Below are 17,835 nucleotides of genomic sequence, written 5' to 3'. Positions count from 1 at the left end.
GCCCTCATCAACACCACACCATAAGTAGCACCCTCCTCCGAAGCCACGGTAGGCAGTGTCTGGAGAGTTGTCCAGGCCACTGGCCTCCCCAAGGTCTTCCGTCCAGTCCATGTTAGACTGGCACTCTCTTGCCGGAGGGTCCTCAGACCCCTCCCAATTCTCCTCTTCCCCATCTCCTGAGATTCAGGGTCGTAAGTGAACAAGGTCGGTTCATAGAAACTAAAATCTCCAAACGGCGTCGAGATCGGCGCCGATAGGCGTCGTCCCGACGTCGGAACCGATTGAGAGGAGGCATCGGGGATGGCGCCGCCCGAGGACGACGCCAGAGGGGACACCACACGGACCGACACCGGGGGGGGGGGGGTGGGGGGGGTTGTAAGGTCCACCGGTGACGATCCATCGCCCGAGGAGGGACCAGCGGCGCTCTGCGGCGCCGGGCCCAAAGGCGCCGACGACGCCGGGGCCGCTGTACCCTGCGGCGCCGGGCCCGAGGGCACCGGCGGTGTCGGGATCACGGGGCCCTGCGGCGCCGGGCCCGAAGGCGCCGTCGAGGCCGAAGCACCCGACGGCGTCGGGGTCGTAGCCCCCGACCCACTAGGGCCCCCAGACGGGTTCGCTGGGCCCGAAGGCGCCGCGGAACCCGTCAGAGGAGAAAGGGACCTCATGGCCATGAGGAAACGCTCGATCTCCTACAGCGTCTCGTTCAGCCCAGGGACCGGGGGGTAAGGGGCCGAACGCGGCGCCCGCGACTCCCGAGGAGCCGCGTGGGCGGTGTCACCCGAACCCCCGGCCGCATTGCGCGAGCGTCAGGGGAGTCAGAAGAGCGATGATGTCTCTTCGACTTCTTATGCTTCTTACCTGACGACTTGGACCCGGAGGAGTGGCGCCGACTCCCGGAGCTGAGACGGCTCCGTCCCCGCGACCTGTCCTCGACCTCCCGTGGGACCGGGACCTCACACGGCCCGGGGCCGACTGGCGAATTTCGAGTCGCCTGCGGGACCGCTCCCGCCTGGCCTTCCTCGAAAGGGCCCGACAGTCTGAGCACGCCTCGCCGTCATGGTCGACGCCCAAACACATCGGGCACAGGCGGTGGGGATCCGTGACCGACCTGGTACGGTCGCACTCGTCGCAATGCTTGAATCCGGGCATCCCTAACGGCACCGTCGGAGTCGTAAAGACTTCGAAATGGATCAAAAGATCACAACAGTTTAGTCAAAAAGTGATTAGGGAACTGCTCTTTCCAGATCTGCGCTGGCTGGCGCGGAAAAAAGAAGAACTGACGTCAGCACGCGGAGGCGGCGTCTAAGTACTCCGACGACATCACGGCGCCCACGACGCCGACGACGGACGCGGAGCCGCAGACGACGCCTACCGACGCGCAAGGGTACTGCTACGCAAAACTTTCCGGATCCAGTCTGACACCTGGGGATATTCTAAGGTAAGGAATCTATCACTAACATGTCTCTTTCAGATCTCTCGGCTATCCATTGGGCTAGTCCGGTAGTCTTGGTACCCAAACCTCACACCCAGAATGGTAAGAGAGAAATTAGGTTTTGTGTTGACTACAGAAGTCTCAATGCAGTCACTAGGACTGATGCTTACCCAATCCCTAGGGCAGATGAGCTTATAGATACGTTGGCCTCAGCCAGGTTTCTGAGCAAATTTGACCTAACAGAAGGCTACTGGCAAATCAGACTAGCTGAGGATGCAAAGCCAAAAACAACGTTCTCAAACCCTAGTGGACACTACCTATTTGTGGTGATGTCCTTTGGTTAGAAGAATGCACCTGCCACTTTTCAAAGGTTGGTGAATAAAGTCCTGACAGGCATGGAAGCTTATAGTGCAGCATTTCTAGATGATATTGCTGTCTTAAGCTCCACCTGGGAGGATCACCAGGGCCACCTGAGAAATGTTTTGGAGGCCCTGCAGAAAGCAGGCCTCCCTATCAAGGCCAGATAGGGCAGAGCCAAGTTGTATACCTGGGCCACCTTGTAGGTGGAGGTCAGGTTCAACCATTGCAGATCAAAATCCAGACCATCATGGACTGGGTTGCTCCAACCACCCAGACTTAAGTCAGAGCTTTCTATGGCTTGACTGGGTACTATAGGAGGTTTGTCAAAGGATATGGATCCGTAGTGACCCCTTTGAATGACTTAACTTCCAAGAGAATGCCATAGAAAGTTCAGTGGACAGCTAGCTGGCAAAAGGCATTTGATGACCTGAACCAGGCCTTGTGTACTGCTCCCATTCAGCAAAGTCCTGACTACTCCAAACAATTAATTATCCAAATGCATCCGAGTTGGGGGTAGGGGCTGTGTTATCACAATTGAATGAAGAAGGTCAGTATCAGCCAGTAGCTTTCATTAGCAGAAGGTTGACCCCCAGAGAGAAACCTTGGTCAGCCATTGTGAGGCCTTTGCTGTGGTTAGGGCTCTGAAGAAGCTACAGTCCTACTTGTTTGGAACTCACTTCATGTTCAGACAGACCATAAGCCCCTCTTATGGCTAAAACAGATGAAGGGTAAAGAAACCAAACTTTTGAGGTGGTCCATTTCCCTACAGGGGATGGCCTATACAGTGGAGCATAGACCTGGGAGTAACCATGCCAATGCAGATGGACTCTCCAGATATTTCCACTTAGAACATGAAGACTCAACTGTTCAAGGTTAGTTTAATGTCCTGACATTTGGGGGGTGCGTTGAAGAGTAGGATCTGCTTCTTATAGTTACTCCCACTTTCTGCTGTTTCACTGTTTTCGACTTAGACTGGCGGGGATCCTGCTATCCAGGACCCCAGCCTAGCTGCTTTCTCCTCTAAATTGATTGCATGTACTTTAGGTACACTTCTGATTGGATTCTGGGATACCCTTATAAGGCCCTAGTATTTGGTATACTATGTACCCAGGGCCTAGGTACCCCAGAGGCCTCAGCATGTATTAGGTCACCCCTGGGAGACTATTCAAAATGACACCACTGGTCTGCTACTGCTGCCTGTGTAAGGATAAAGGCTCACTACATCTACCTTACATCACTGCACATATAAACCTATTAGTCACCCCTATGGCAGGCCTTATCAATCCTGAAGGCAGGGTTCTGGGTTTTGGGTGAGAGGGTGCCCATGCATGAGCAGAGCCCCTCTGCAGTCTTCAGAATCTATTCTTCAGGGTTGTTCTGCGATGCAGCCAAACATACTCTTAAGTGCATTATAACCTCGCGGTAAACACTAACTTTAAAACAGCTGCACGGAAACATGCGCTTGGTGTCAAACACCTTGGCATCATACCTCCCCGCCAGTAACTGGCGGGGGAGGTATGATTCCACCCTCCTAGAGGGAGAAATATGACAACACCGGTACACCAGTTACCAACTTTCTCAACCCTGGCATCACAAGATGGATGCTGCCAGCCACAGGCTGGAGTCTGCCCTCCTGCTGCTGGACGAAACTCCGGCAGGGGCAGGTGGACAATAGGTTTACTGTCACAGGGAGATGCGACCACGTCCCAGACAGGCTTTCGTGTATTGGGGCTGGGTGGGTGCACTCCAAGAGTGCTTTGATGTTTGCACTGGGGGCACATTTGGTGTCCCTGTGCATAGTCCAGCTCAAACCGGTTGCAGGGGCTATCAGCCCCTGCTCTTGCGCGACACTGGACAAAGGATACACAGGAGGTGGGTTCCCGAGGTCTCAGAGGTGTCTGCACTTTCAGCAATTCTGAGGCCCGTATCCCTTGTGGGGACCGTGCAACCCGAACCCCTGTGCACCGTGCTCTTTTACAGCAGCATATGCTTTCCGGCGACCTCGGAGGTTGCGCTTTGGGCTACTTGTAGCCCTGACCCCGAGCAGTGTTTCCACTGCAGATTACCGGCCTACACTCCAGGAGTGTTCCGTGGGCTGGTATTTTGCGATTCCTCTCTAGGTCCCTTCGCAATCCCTGGTCCGTTGGCCTGTGGGAAGGTAACATTAACTTTCCGTGGGCTTGCCTGGTTGCTACAGACGTGCTCGACTCTCCATTGCTTGGAGAGTCCCCCAGGACCTTGCTGGTCCTCACCGAAGCGGATTTCCTCTGACCACGTAGGTTGAAGTTGGCAAGGCTTGTTTGTCTTCTGTCCGAACACTAAACCCCCCCAGCACTCTACATCCTTCGTGGGTCAGCTCACCTCCGGACTTTGGTTGTCGACGTCTCCTGGTCCCCGTGGCTGCAGAGTCAAGTATCGCGTCAACTAACCTGAAGCACCAGACATCGGTGGGCATTAGTCTACCGAGCCCTTGGTCACCCTGAAGTGACTCAGACTCTGTCCCCTCTGGTTTGAGGTTCTTCTCATCTCCGATCCAGGTTTGGATCACACCGGACACTTTCCCTCTTTCACGCCATTGAAAACGACGAAGATTCCAGACACCATTTGACACCTTTGCACCCAGCTTCCCTGGGTTAGGTAACACGAGTTCTCTGGTGCTCACATGGGTGCGGGCCTCAGAACCTTCTAAGTTTGGTTTGAAGGGGTTTGCTCAAAGTCCTCTCATAAGCGTTCTTAATCTTTAAAATTCTAACCCTGACTTTCCCATAGAGATGTACGGGGCTCGCGGCTGTGTTCTCACACTGCACACGCCCCCGTGGGTCCCCTGTGTCACTACCTTGGGTGGTTCCTTGGGGTCCCAGCAATTCTACGTGCTCTAGGCACTGTGTCTAGTCAAGTCGTGGTTGGTATACCACTTTTAGTATGTGGTTCGGTCTCTCCCTGGAGCCCGCTCTGTGTTGTGCTATTTACTGTCGTTCTAGTACTGTAATATTGTGTGCCTTGTTCTCTAATCTCATTAAGAGGTTAGTAGAGTTTGTTTAGTAATAAATACATATATTTCATATATACCTTGTGTGGTTTTCCTTTCATTTGGTCATCCAGGATGTTATAATCTGGTAAACCAAGCTGCTTTACATTCCTTCGAGACTTAGCCTGAAGGCTGCTCTCCATAGCTACTACTAGGATAGCTTTCAATGAAGGTTGTCTTTAACCTAATCATCAATAAGGGTTGCTTGGACTGGTACAAGGTGCCCACTATAGCTAGTGGACAGTATATACCAGGCCAACTTCTCACAACAGTTACTTGCCTTAAATAACGATCTTTCATATGAATGCACTCTCTGCAGATTCCTCACCTTTAAATATCGCAGGTGGCAGATAATATCTGGAAAAACAGCTCTCCGATGCCGCCAGTGTGCTGGCTGAATGTTGATAACAGAAATGGCCTCACATTGATCGCACAGGAACCATATATCAGCCATCCTGGTGTCCCCACGTCAGTTCCCACCCATTTCTTATACAGTCTATCGACGCAGGAATGAGAGAAACGTCCAAGAATGGGTGTAGTGCAATAATTTAAACTGGTATCCCTTAAGAAATACACTTTTTTTGGGAAGGGGAGAAGGGTGAGGTCAGTGAGAATCAGCAGGCAGAGAGAGTATCCAACAGAGAGATCGTTAACGAAGAAAAGTAACGTTCTTCTGATTTGATAATTGTGTCTTCAGATACCTCAACTTTGAACAGACTCCCAAGAAATAACCCCCTTAAGAGGTTACGTGAAGAAAAATTCAAATAAAGAAATACAAATACAGAACTCCAGTAGGACTGAACAGGCGAAGTGGCCAGACCTCCTTACCACCTAATTCAAACCACAGTGTTTTGCAACTGTGTGAACGGAAGCCCTTGTTTCCACTTTACAATATCCACCACTGACATGCCGCTAGCCACGGAAAACTTTGCCCCGGTGGAATGGGCCCAAATTCCCTCAGGCAGTTCTTTCTTCAACAGTACATAGCAGATCTTATAACAAATATCAATATTAAATTCAAGAAAGGGAGGAGCTTCGCGGGCGACCAAGATGGCCGCGTAAGCTCAGAGCTCCGTGGACCGTCCGATCCACCGCAATCATCCTGCTTGAAATCCTGACCCACGTTGGTGGAACTGTAATGCTGGTGGCCTACTGAGGCGGGGACTGCAATCGGCTTCCAAATCGGTGGCTCCTGAGCAAAGTTACGTCGAGCTGAACTCCGCTCCGTGACGGTGCCATTGTCCCTCCGGACTTCGTCACTTCGCCACTTCGCATGATCGGACTGCGTGGTGCCCGCCAGCCGCCTCCTTGGTGAAGACACTGCGTTCCTGCCTTGCCCTTGTCGGCCTGGTCGAGACTTCTTGATCCGTCTGCCTCTCGGCTGTGGACCCAGACCTGCTGCCGCTCTGCCTTTGTTCTCCCGTACCCATCATGGCGGGCAGAGGTGATCCGGACAGAGCATCGAATAAAGGTGGTCGGGGCAAATCGCAAACACAGAACAATCGCATGGAGCGATATGTAAACCTCAAGTCACCACCTACATCTGGGGCCGTCTCTAAAGGGACCCCATCGACTAGTCCGCCGGACGGCTCGGATCCTACCCTCATGGACATCATGGGTGCAATTACTAGCCTCCGTGCCGACGTACAGCAGCAGCACGAGACTCTGTCCCATAAAGTGGACTCCATGGCTATTGACATTACCCTTATCAGGGCCGACTTGGGCAAGACCAACGAGCGTGTGAAAACTCTCGATATCAAGACCGCCAGTCTGACCTCGGATGTCTCCGGACTGCAGATTGAGGTTCGCAACCTGCGGTCGACTACTGATCTGTTCTCAAAGCGGCTGGAGGACTTTGAGGGGCGAGCCAGGCGGCAGAACGTCCGCATAGTAGGGGTACCGGAAGGGTCCGAGAATGGCGCAGCGGACCTGTTTGTGGAGGACTTGGTCAAGACTCATTTGGCGCCCTCTGGACTGAGTAATTTCTTCTCAGTGGAACGAGCCCACCGTGTACCAGGGGGCCCACCTAAAACGGGAGCGACACCGCGACCCATCGTGGCGCGCCTCCTCAATTTCAGAGACCGAGATGCGATCCTCCAAGCATCCAGATCGCATGGGCCGCTCCACTACCAAAATGCGGAGGTGCACTTCTACCCGGACTTTACCAGGCTGGTACAGCGTCAGCGGTTGAGCTACGCGGGGGTGAAAAGACGCCTCAGAGACATGGGTCTCAAGTACTCCATGCAGTTCCCTGCGAAGCTCCGTGTTGAATACAAGGGACGTGCCTTCTTTTTTGACTATCCTGAGAACGTCAGCGAATGGCTGGACACTGTTTCGCCTGCGCGTGATGAGCAAGAAGAAGATGATGGGGGCGCCTCGGGCGGAGCGGCAAGAATGAACTGGGAGCTGATGCTACCCCTGCCTCGAATGACCGCCGGACTGGTGCTATTGTTGTTTACTATTCTCTCCTTTATTTCCATGGTGGGTGGCGGGACGATTTCACGGGGATTCCTCACTCCTCTGGGTCTTTTGTAGAGTAGTTAATGGGGCGACAGGCACACTGCTGGTTGGGGGGGCTTTTTAGTCTAATGCAGGGGTGCAGGGTGGGGGGTTTGTTGGGCACGTTTATGGTTTGTGTTGTTTTCCTTTCTCTTTCTCTAGTGTGGCAATGGGACAATGTTGCTTCTGAAGTGTTTCTGATGCGGGTGTCTCTGGGCTCTGGGTGGGGCGGGCAGTGGAGGGATGAGGGGTAGGATGTTAAGAATTCTCAGTTGGAATGTTAACGGGTTGGGTGATCGAATCAAGAGAGGGGTGGTGATACAACTGATTAAACGGCATATGCCAGATATTGTCCTTCTTCAGGAGACACACTTGGTGGGCAACGCTTGTAAAGCTCTGAATCGTAAGGGTTATAAAATGGTGGCACATTCGGGGTTCTCTTCCGGCTCCCGGGGGGCGGGCATACTTGTGCGCGCGTCCCTTCCCCTAGAGATAGATACCACCTTGATTGACGATAGGGGGCGGTACGCCGCCGTAGCTGGTAGATGGGAAGGGCGTTCCCTCACGTTGTTTTCTGTGTACGTCCCCCCAGGGCTCCAGTCTAGTACTTTTCATGACCTTGGTGGTGCCATCTTGTCTATGCCGGCTGGTCGTTTGATAGTGGGGGGTGACTTTAATTCCGTTTGCTCCGGTCTGCTTGATCGCCAACCGCCTCAAGACCTACGTGGCCCGCAGCTGTGGCTGCCGTCCTTCCTTGAGTCTATTGGGCTGGTGGACGGGTGGCGACTTCTGCATCCCACGCTCCGCCAATTTTCCTTCCTATCGGGTGCACACGGGAGCTTTTCGCGCATCGACTATGTTCTCACATTGGCTTCGGACGCACTTGCCGTTTCCGAAGCCCGCTTTCTGGCGCGGGGCATATCCGATCACTCCCCTTTGTGGGTCTCCTTTGATTTTGGAGTGACTCTGTCGGAACGTCCGGCAGTGATCAACCCATGGTATTTCCGGGATTTCAAGACCCGCTCCCTCCTGGCCAAAGCCATTGATCTTTACTTCTCCAAGAACGTGGGCTCGGTGAGGTCGGCCGTTACACTCTGGGAGGCCTTTAAGACGGTGCTCCGTGGCGAGGCCCAGGCGCTCATCACTGAGACCCGTCGAACTAGAGACTCTGACATGCTGGCTATCGAGCAGGAAGTACTGCGCCTCGAGGCCCAATTGGGACCCGAGCCTGACCCCTCTGTCCTCCATACTCTCTCGCTGAAACAGGCGGAGTACCACGCCCTGGCTACTAATGCCGCTCTCATCCTGGCCAAGGAACAGCGAGGCCGTATTTACGATGTGGGCGATAAGGCTGGGAAGTTGTTGGCTTGGCTCGACAGGAGGGAGATGGCCAGTCGTGTGGTGCCCGAGCTCGTTGGAGACGACGGTGTGGTCCTTACGGACCCTAGCGCCATTGTTGACTCGTTCGCTGGCTACTTTCAGGGGGTCTATGAGTCTGCCTCTGACTTTTCGGAGGCGGACTCGTCGGCCTTCCTCTCCGATATTGACCTGCCCAGTCTTTCCAAGGAGGAGAGAGAGGACTTGGATAGAGACATCTCTGCTGAAGAGATTGACCTTGCGATCCGCTCCCTAAGGACCGGGAAGGCCTCCGGGCCTAACGGTATACCGGTGGAACTGTACAAAATCCGTTCGGACGCGGTCTCCCCGCACCTCCGTAAAATGTTCTTGGAGTCCTTTGAGAGAGGCTCTCTCCCCCTGGATCAACGACTAGCTACCATCGTGGTCATCCACAAGGAGGGTAAGCCACGGGATGTCTGTCGCTCGTACCGTCCTATTTCTCTCCTTAACGTGGAACCCAAGGTCCTCGCCAAGTTGCTGGCTAATCGCTTGGTTGGAGTTATCAGCGATCTCGTGCACCCCGACCAGTCTGGATTCATCCCTCACCGAAACACTGCCCTTAACTTGCGCCGCCTCCATGGTGTCATGGCCAGGGCCCACACTCTCGAGGAGCCGGCTGTCCTGGCGTCCCTGGATGCCACTATGGCCTTCGACTCGCTCGAATGGCCGTACCTGTGGGCAGTGCTGACCAAACTCGGGTTTGGGCCTGTCTTTGTGAGCTGGGTGAAGCTCTTGTATGCGGACCCGATGGCCAATGTCACGGTCAACGGTCGCCTTTCGGCGCCATTCCCCCTGCGTCGAGGTACCAGACAGGGCTGCCCCCTGTCCCCCCTTTTGTTTGCCTTGGCCCTTGAACCACTTGGGGCACTATTGCGTGCGCATCCTGACTTGCGAGGCATTACATGGGCCCCTGGCTTTGAAGACAGGGTCTCCCTTTACGCCGACGATATACTGCTTTACCTGACTTCCCCCTGCAGATCCCTCATCGTGGCCTGTGATGTCATCAGACTTTTTGGGCGATACTCTGGCCTGATTATCAACTGGGCCAAGTCCTCCCTGTATGTCCTCAAGGGGGATACTCCGCGTCTCCCCAGAGGCTGCGGTATTCAGATTGCCACGCGCGGTTTCAAATACCTGGGCATTTACATCTCTGGTAATCCCAAATTGAGACATGACAACAACCTGCTTCCTCCTCTACAGCGGTTGCGGCGTGACGTGGACAGCTGGCGTAAACTGCCACTCTCCCTCCTTGGCTGCGCCGCTCTTTTCAAGATGATGGCCCTGCCCAGATTCCTGTACGCACTCCAAAACGCCCAAGACCCTGTCCCGGCCCGCTATTTTCGTGACCTCGAAGGCCTTCTCCGTACCCTCCTTTGGGAGGGTCGCCCCCGCGTTGCCTTTCACAAACTCACGCTCCCCTGGTATGATGGGGGCATCGCCCTCCCTGACGTGCGCCGGTACTATTGGTCCTCGCAGCTAGCTGCCCTAAACCATGGTTTCTATGGCCCAGTGGCGAGCCCCGGATATGCCATGGATAGGTGGCTGATGGGCGATGGTAATTATTATCGGGCCCTATACTCGAAGTCCTTCGACCGACGGTTGACTGGTCCCACCCGCACGGCGGTCCGCACCTGGCGAGCGGTTACTAAGGCACAAGGGTGGCAGGGCAGACTCACGAAGTTCACTCCCCTCTTTGATTCCGACATCCTGGGTAGACTGTGGCACACCAAGGGATTTGATAGGTGGGACCTTATCGGCATCAGCAGGGTTGATGATATGCTCTCTAAGGGCTTGATTAAGACCTTCCCCCAGTTGCAAGCTGAGTACCAGCTGGGCCCGACGGAGTTTTTTCGCTACGCTCAGCTGCGACATGCGCTGCTTTCGGCCTCTCCGCCGGACGGCGTCATTCCCGAAAGTTCCCCACTGGAAGACAGGATCCTAGATGGGCACATGCCGGACAGCGCAATCTCACTCTCCTATAAAAAATTGATCAATGCACGCACGGACCTCCTCCTTAGTTTGAGAGACCAGTGGGTAGCAGATGGCCTTGAGTTGGACGATGAGGATTGGCAGAGCGCGGTTTCCTCTCCTAAGGAGGTTGCCATTTCTTCCCGTCTTCGCCTCGTACAATTTAAGGTCTTGCACCGGGTGTATACGACAGGGCCCCGATTGATGCGCATGGGTTTCTCGCCGGACGGTCTCTGTCGCAGGGGCTGTGGGGCTCCTACCACTTTTCTACACATCCTCTGGGACTGCCCGGTGATCGCCTCCTACTGGAGAAGGGTACACCGCGTTATGGAGGAGGTGACTGGCGTGGCTGCCCAGGCGGAGGCCCGTCGATGCCTCTTGAACATATGGGAGCCTTCTGACCACAACGTTGCACAGACTAGGTGGGTTACCCTTGGGAACATGGTAGCTAAGAGGGACATAGCCCAGAGATGGGGTGCGGCCGAGGCCCCCCTGCTGGTACAGTGGAAGGCCAACATGGACTGGTGCATGTTCAGGGAGAAGACAGTCTATGTGGCCAGAGGGAGACCTCGAACTTGGACTAAAATTTGGGGAGCGTGGAATGAATACAGGGGGGATGTGTGCTTACCGCCTGAGCCAATCAGTCAACATGACAATGTTTCTCCCTAACCTGTGACGCCAACTGAGCTCTATTGTATTATATTCTCCTGATACCTTCCCCCTCCCGCCTCTTTCCCCATCCTGCTATCTATCCTCGATACGTGTTTCCCTGCCTCATTCCCTACCCATCCCTGACACCCAGTGTCGCATTACTCACACTGCCACTTTCGCGCCCGTGGGCGCTTGTTGTTGTATTTATATCATGTAAAATTAACCTTCGACGATTATGTCTCAATTGTTTGACACTATTTTTCTCCTTTCTTATTGCTGCCTTGCCTCCGGGATGTCAGGCTGAATAGCTGTGTGTTCTGATTTCAATAAAGGTTTTCAAAAAATTTTTTTACAAAAATATATATTAAATTCAAGTCCCACTGTGGCATGATGAATAAATCTTATGGAAACAAATTTGTCAAACCCTTCAAAAATATGAAAACCACTAGCAACTTGACAAGAGAGGTTGGTCTGGTAGACATGCAAAGGTTGACATGGCCTTATTATACCCATTGACCGTGCTAACCCAAAAAACCTTGCTGTGCCAGGGACAATGGCAATATGAGGGTATACGCCAAGGTAGCTTTCAAGTAGTTCTTGTGTCTGCTAATGCACCAGGCTACAAGCTTAATCCATCTCTTGGAATACAACTAAAGCTTAAGGGCAACAGGTTGGTAGCATCAGGTATACCATCTCCAGTGGAAGCTGAAAGCAACTCAGAGAGCCATGCTCAATCTACATGTATAAAGGTGTAAATCCATGGAGATTGGGGTGCAGGACCTTGCCCCAGAATGAAAATGCAGGGCCACTCACTCCAGCAGGTCCTCAGCCCAATCCTGGCAAATGTTCCTTAGATGCAGGGTAACAAACAGTAAGGTGAAGTGGAAACTTTGGCTAAATAACATTTCTCAAGCCTCCCTGATGGTGGAGAAGGCAAGGAGTGTTTCTGCGAGTAGCACAAAGATCCACCCGAGACGTGCCACATAGGGTACATTTGTGCTGAACCACCTCACAAAGAAAATTCCACTTGCGGATGAAAGACCACACTGCTTTGAGCAGCCAGTCAAACAGCTATGGGAACACCGTGATCCCCAACTTTCTAAGACCGGCTGCAATAACCCGCATCACCTTGATAAAGACTTGAGGTGTTGTAATTAATCCAAAGGGAAGAACTGCAAATTGGCAATTAGTGGAACCTACCACAAGAGAACGGTTTCCATACATGAATGTACAGGTCTTGCAGGTTGCGGGACATCACCTAGTGTTCTGTATCCATCACTAGCAAAATCTGAGCCAGGACAGCATTGTAAACTTTTCCTTCGCACAGGTACTGGTTCAGGAGCTTCAGGTATAGGATCAGACAAAGAGTCCATGAACCAGGAAGTACCTAGAGTAGCACCACTGACCTATTTCCGTCTCTAGCACAAACTCCAATAATCTCTTCTGCAACAGGCCCACCGCGTCCTGCTGCAGTATCTGTAGGCGGTCCTCAGAAGTAATGCAACTCTGAGGAGGGATCAGTGGTGTAGCTAGACCTTTGGCCACCCATGGCGGTCCCTGCCTTTACCAAGAGAAGGGGGGGTGTGCTAGTTATTCCTGCAGCAGCCACCCCTTGACGGCCAGAGGTAAGAGCGGGGAAGCTGCTGCCACCCCATTGTTATGCCACTGAGAGATATGTGGGAACATATCTCCTGCTGGAAGGGTAGGGTGTACTCCCTTCATATGATTTGCAGTACTCACTGGTAAGAAGAATGGTTCTTTAGAATTACACAAAAGGAGGCTAATCACCTCCAACCAGCATCACATGCCCCTTCACACAGGAATTACTCAGATTTTCCTGGTAAATTGGGCATGGAGCAGGGTCAAGTTGGAGACAGGAAAGAAAGTCCTGTACTCTATGGACTAGCGTACCCCTATAGTGCAGCTGTCCTTTGTAGCTTGGCTTTTACTCTGCTATAGTGTCTGGACCTATGAAAGCTACAAAAATGCTTTGTTGCTGATTGATGACCCAAATATCTCGCAGGCTCTCTGGCCTCTTTAAAACATTAAAGTGCTTTCTCACTGAAAAGCCGCTCCCTGTCAAAACATGTAAAAAATACTCAGATGCACATCTGCAGAGAACCCAGTAGAGCACAGCCTGACCTGCTTTCTTGGGATAGCAGACAAGCTCATGGCACTGGGCTGCCTGTCAAAACTGCCTTTTACTCACCTAGCTTTTTTGACTCTCTCAGAGGAGGAGAGGGGGAGGGGGTGTTCAGTTTAGTAGTGGAGAAGGCTGAACCACCAAGCTCTCTGGGATGGATGAGGGATAAGAAGCCCGGGTCTCCGAGGGCTGTTGTACAGCGTCCTATAGGAGGCTGTAAACACTGGAGGTATTTGACTGCAGGACATCAGTCAAGATGTCCACATGATATTCTGAGAGGAGAGGGACCATCAACACCTCCACAGTTTTCTTACACAGAGTGCAGAAGGAAGTAATTTCCACAGCTGTGGAACAGGGGGCTGGGTCAAAGTCAGGCAACATATCCAGCCCACTGGCACTCTGAAGGTTCAGCAATTAGGAGTCATCAGAAGAAGGTGAGAGGTCAATCTCATCTGTGACTTCTTAACAAAGTGGGGGCCATTGACACTTGTCTGACCCAAAGATATTATGTCTTGTGTACCAATATTGCCTTTAATCACTAGATTCTTCCACCTGGTACTGCTCCTCTTCTAGGAGGCTCAGAGCTTTTCTTCCTGACCTCATTCTTGTGACTGTTTAGGAGTGGTTTCTGAAGAGGTTCAGGTAGAGGCTCTACATATGGTAGCAGCCTAGATGAAGCAAGGAATGGTATCAGGATCAATGTTGTGGGCAGCTCTGACAAATATCCTTGCAGCAAGCCAAAGCCAAATGGATTCCAAAGGGACTCATACAGCGCAAAGACTAAACCTTAAACAAGGATTTAAGAAGTCCGACGTGGCAGACCAGCACTCCAGTAGGGTTTTAGCTTTCCTAAACATGTCAACATAGCCTAGAGTAAGAACGCTAATCTATACGATAGGCCGGGAATTCTGGGTATGCCAGCAACACCGACTACACTGGAGGCGGAAGCGAGGGACGCCAGTATCTTGGATCAAGAGAGGAAAGGCCAGGGGTGAGGGCCAAAGAAGTGACTAACCTTGGATTTTGACCTCTGAAGTGAAGAGTGCTTTCTTTTTTTTTAATGGCGTCTCCTCGTTTGTGTCATACACTTGAAAGGTGGGGGAGAAGGTGAAGAGGACCTCATTCTGGTGGTTGGTCTTGTCCTCGATGACCTACGACTCATATAGTCATCCCTAGCGTGGGCCAAGAAAAACTTGGATCTTGTTCTTTGGTCTTCTTGGGGTTCAAGAGGAGATAGGTCACACAAAGACAAGTTGTGTCTCAAAGCAATACACCAGTTATCGTATGGGTTTGTGATTTGCATCTGCCCATTACACCTGCGGCAGAGTTTAAACCAGAAGTCTTCAGTGGCGACATGACCCTAGCACTGCCCAAACAATATTTGCTAAGCAAAGTCTATTCACCTTATAGTTGAGGGTCCGTGTTAAAAGGCAAAAAAAACAACAACAAAAAAGAAATTAGATCAGTACGCTGAGTTGGGTGCCATTTGGTTTTGGTAAAGTCACTGTGACACCATTTACAGCATAGCCAGCGCCCAGTCACAGCACTGTGAACACTTTCTGGATGCAGAGTGGCACCTATGATATTCGAAGATGGAAAATCTACAGGTAGCAGTATCCATCTGATGTTATGCTTTATATTATTGTAAATAATTAAAATTGATTTTTAAATATGGGTCTTTACTTCAAATTCTATTTCTAAAAATCGCTGTTTAAGATTTAACTGAACTAAATGAAATGCAATTACATACAATTTCTTACATTTAACTATCAAAAACCCGTAATCATTTTTTCTCAATTGAATACTTAACATTTGGTATGTTTACACTAGTATAACAAAAGTCTGCCAATACCATGGCACTGCAGCACATGCTGCTGTGTTTGGAAGATTTTACAAGTAGTTTGTTAATTATTTTGTTTTCCACATGGCTGCTTTCACACACCTCTAATAGTAATCCTAACTCTAAACTGCGTCACTAGCAATTAAGTATTTCAAAGATTACTTCTCAAATGTATTTTTCTACATTTTATAGCAATATATTATTGCAATAAAAGTAGATTTCATTATAAAATATTACCCTTTTTAAAGAGGTAATGGTACACAATATCAATGTAAATGAGGTAATGCTGGAGAGGTCATCGAGCGCTGTTGGCTGGAAGTAAATAACCTTCATAGATGGCTCCACAACATGGAATACCTTGCTATTCATTAGCACCCCGATGGGCTTTCACATCATCTGTTGCATATTTCTGAGACTTGGTGTATGCATGTATTATGGCTTCATCATAACTGCTTCACGTGCTGCCTTCATTAAGGCAATTAATCCCTATGAAATTATTAGGATGCAAATAAATGTAAACCAACCTATAATACATCTCTAGCTCTTCAGGAAATATATTTCATTTAAAGTAGAAACAGTATCTACAGGAAAGATTATAGATTACAAGCAAATTAATATTGCTTTGCTTTCAAATATCCATGTTAGTTTCTTTTTATAGCTCCAATCCCCTCCCAGGCAGTAACAAGTGTTTTTTTCTGCGTTTCCCTTTCTGGGTTTCTATAAATGTTGCTATGGCCTTAATACTTGCAGCCTGCGAGAAAAAAAAGAACATACATATAATCTAATTCCATTGGCAATTACAATGAAAAGATTAAACAAAAGTACGTAAAAGAATAAATCAAGCCCCTATAATATTAATGCACACTTTTTATTATATTAAAATCAGGCAATGGTCTGATACAATAAAAAGGCTGCTTATGGAATACTGTTCTGTTTAATTACAATGGATGTTTCATCCTTCCAACTATTTTGAGTGTTCCTAAAAAAGTGAAACTGAATATACTAAATGTCCACTGATTTGACAACTGCTGGTTTAAAAGAAGTGGCTTTACACAATCACTGACTTTTCCCAACAAAAAAAATGTAGAATGCACTTAATTCAAAAGTTTCTCATCCACATTTCAGTATACAATGGTCCAAAACAGCAGGTCTAATAAAGAGTTAAACTGTAGCCTTCAACTTTCTTCCATGCACATTTTTGTTTCTAAATTCAGCAGCTTAAATGCCGGCTCTGTAATAAAAAGGGGAAACTGTTACGAGACATTGAGTATGTCTCAAACACGAAAACAAACCATTATAGACCGGGGCAAGGGTAGAGTGCAATTTATTGAAAACAACCTTTCCTGTCAAAAATTACATTGCGAATTAATCACCTCGCTGTACTGGAGTGCTTTATTTAGAATGTCGACAACACATGAATTTGGTTATTTGCTAAACAAATTGTTGAAAACTATAGGGATCAGCAGATTACGGCAATAGAAATATTTTTTAATACGTCAAAATCCAGCTCCTACCAACGGCCTCCTCTGTTAGGAGTCATTGTTTTATGATTTGGAAGGGGTCATTTCCTCAAGTGGATGCACAATGACATTGAGAAAATGGCGACTTTATCCAATAAGGAAAAATGAAAGGTGAAGTGAGAATTTTACTGTAAAACATGTACACCAACAGTGGAAGGGAAGAGAAATCACAGCACGTCTCTCCACAGGTTGATGAAAAGAAAAAAATGATTAAAAAATGTAAGCTTTTGGGTAGAGTGTGACAACTCAATTTCTTGCGCAAGGCCGGATAATGAAGAACAAATACAATCTCCACCTTGGATGAAGGTTGTGTGGAAGAAAGTCATATTAAAAACTAAGAGTCCACATGCACATCCAGCCTTTACTAAAGACAGCACAGAGGGAGGGATGACTAAGGGCAGAATACATCCCCTTTAGTAGTCTACATAGTCTACTGTAAAACTGGAAGTGAAAACGTGTGTAGACTAATAAATAGCCCTGAGCTTCAACTCCATTGAAAAAGAATGTAAAAACTGCAGCAAATTGTTTGTCATTATGTTTTCACAGTTGAGTTATATGTGCCACAATGTTCCCAACAGTAATAATTTTAAATAGATTTTTCTTGACACCAGAAGTTCAACTATGCAGACAGTGATTACACATGGCAAAGTTATGTTATAGGACAACCTATAGTTCAGATGTAAAATCAAGATTGTTATCAGTATCTCAAGAGAAAATTGCCATCGAATGGGAACTCCTTTCCAATACTCTGAGGCCTACAAGATATACCTATAAAATGTACTACTGTGGAAAATGAAAACAGCTTAAACTGAAAGTGGGGCTTTTTTTCTTTTTTAATTGCTGTAACATTGTCCTTCGGGTGGCTGAGGAAGTTTCATGTTTTCTTTAGACATCATAACACGCCGGAGCTCTTGTAGGATAACTTTGATGCTATATGTATTCTGCCATTTTGCTAGAACAGATATGGCTCTTGGATCCACCTACAGAAAAAAAACA

At 49.7% G+C, this 17,835-nt stretch overlaps 1 protein-coding gene across 4 annotated transcripts in view; it reads right to left on the bottom strand.

Annotated features, from left to right (window-relative positions):
- Positions 1–16,168: 16,168 nt before the first annotated feature.
- UBE2V1 (ubiquitin conjugating enzyme E2 V1) overlaps positions 16,169–17,835 on the bottom strand; it is a 150,835-nt gene continuing 149,168 nt past the window's right edge. For all 4 annotated transcript variants that reach the window (XM_086932469.1, XM_086932467.1, XM_086932470.1 and 1 more), the window contains one exon: positions 16,169–17,819. In XM_086932469.1, the coding sequence (XP_086788595.1) occupies positions 17,673–17,819 (147 nt within the window). In that variant the 3' untranslated portion in view covers positions 16,169–17,672. The remainder of the gene's footprint in view (positions 17,820–17,835) is intronic.

The sequence above is a fragment of the Lissotriton vulgaris genome, chromosome 7, assembly GCF_964263255.1.
Source record: "Lissotriton vulgaris chromosome 7, aLisVul1.2, whole genome shotgun sequence".
In the NCBI taxonomy this organism is placed as follows: Eukaryota; Metazoa; Chordata; class Amphibia; order Caudata; family Salamandridae; genus Lissotriton; species Lissotriton vulgaris.
The sequence above is the reverse complement of the archived record's forward strand: the minus strand, read 5'-3'. Positions and strand labels throughout refer to the sequence as shown.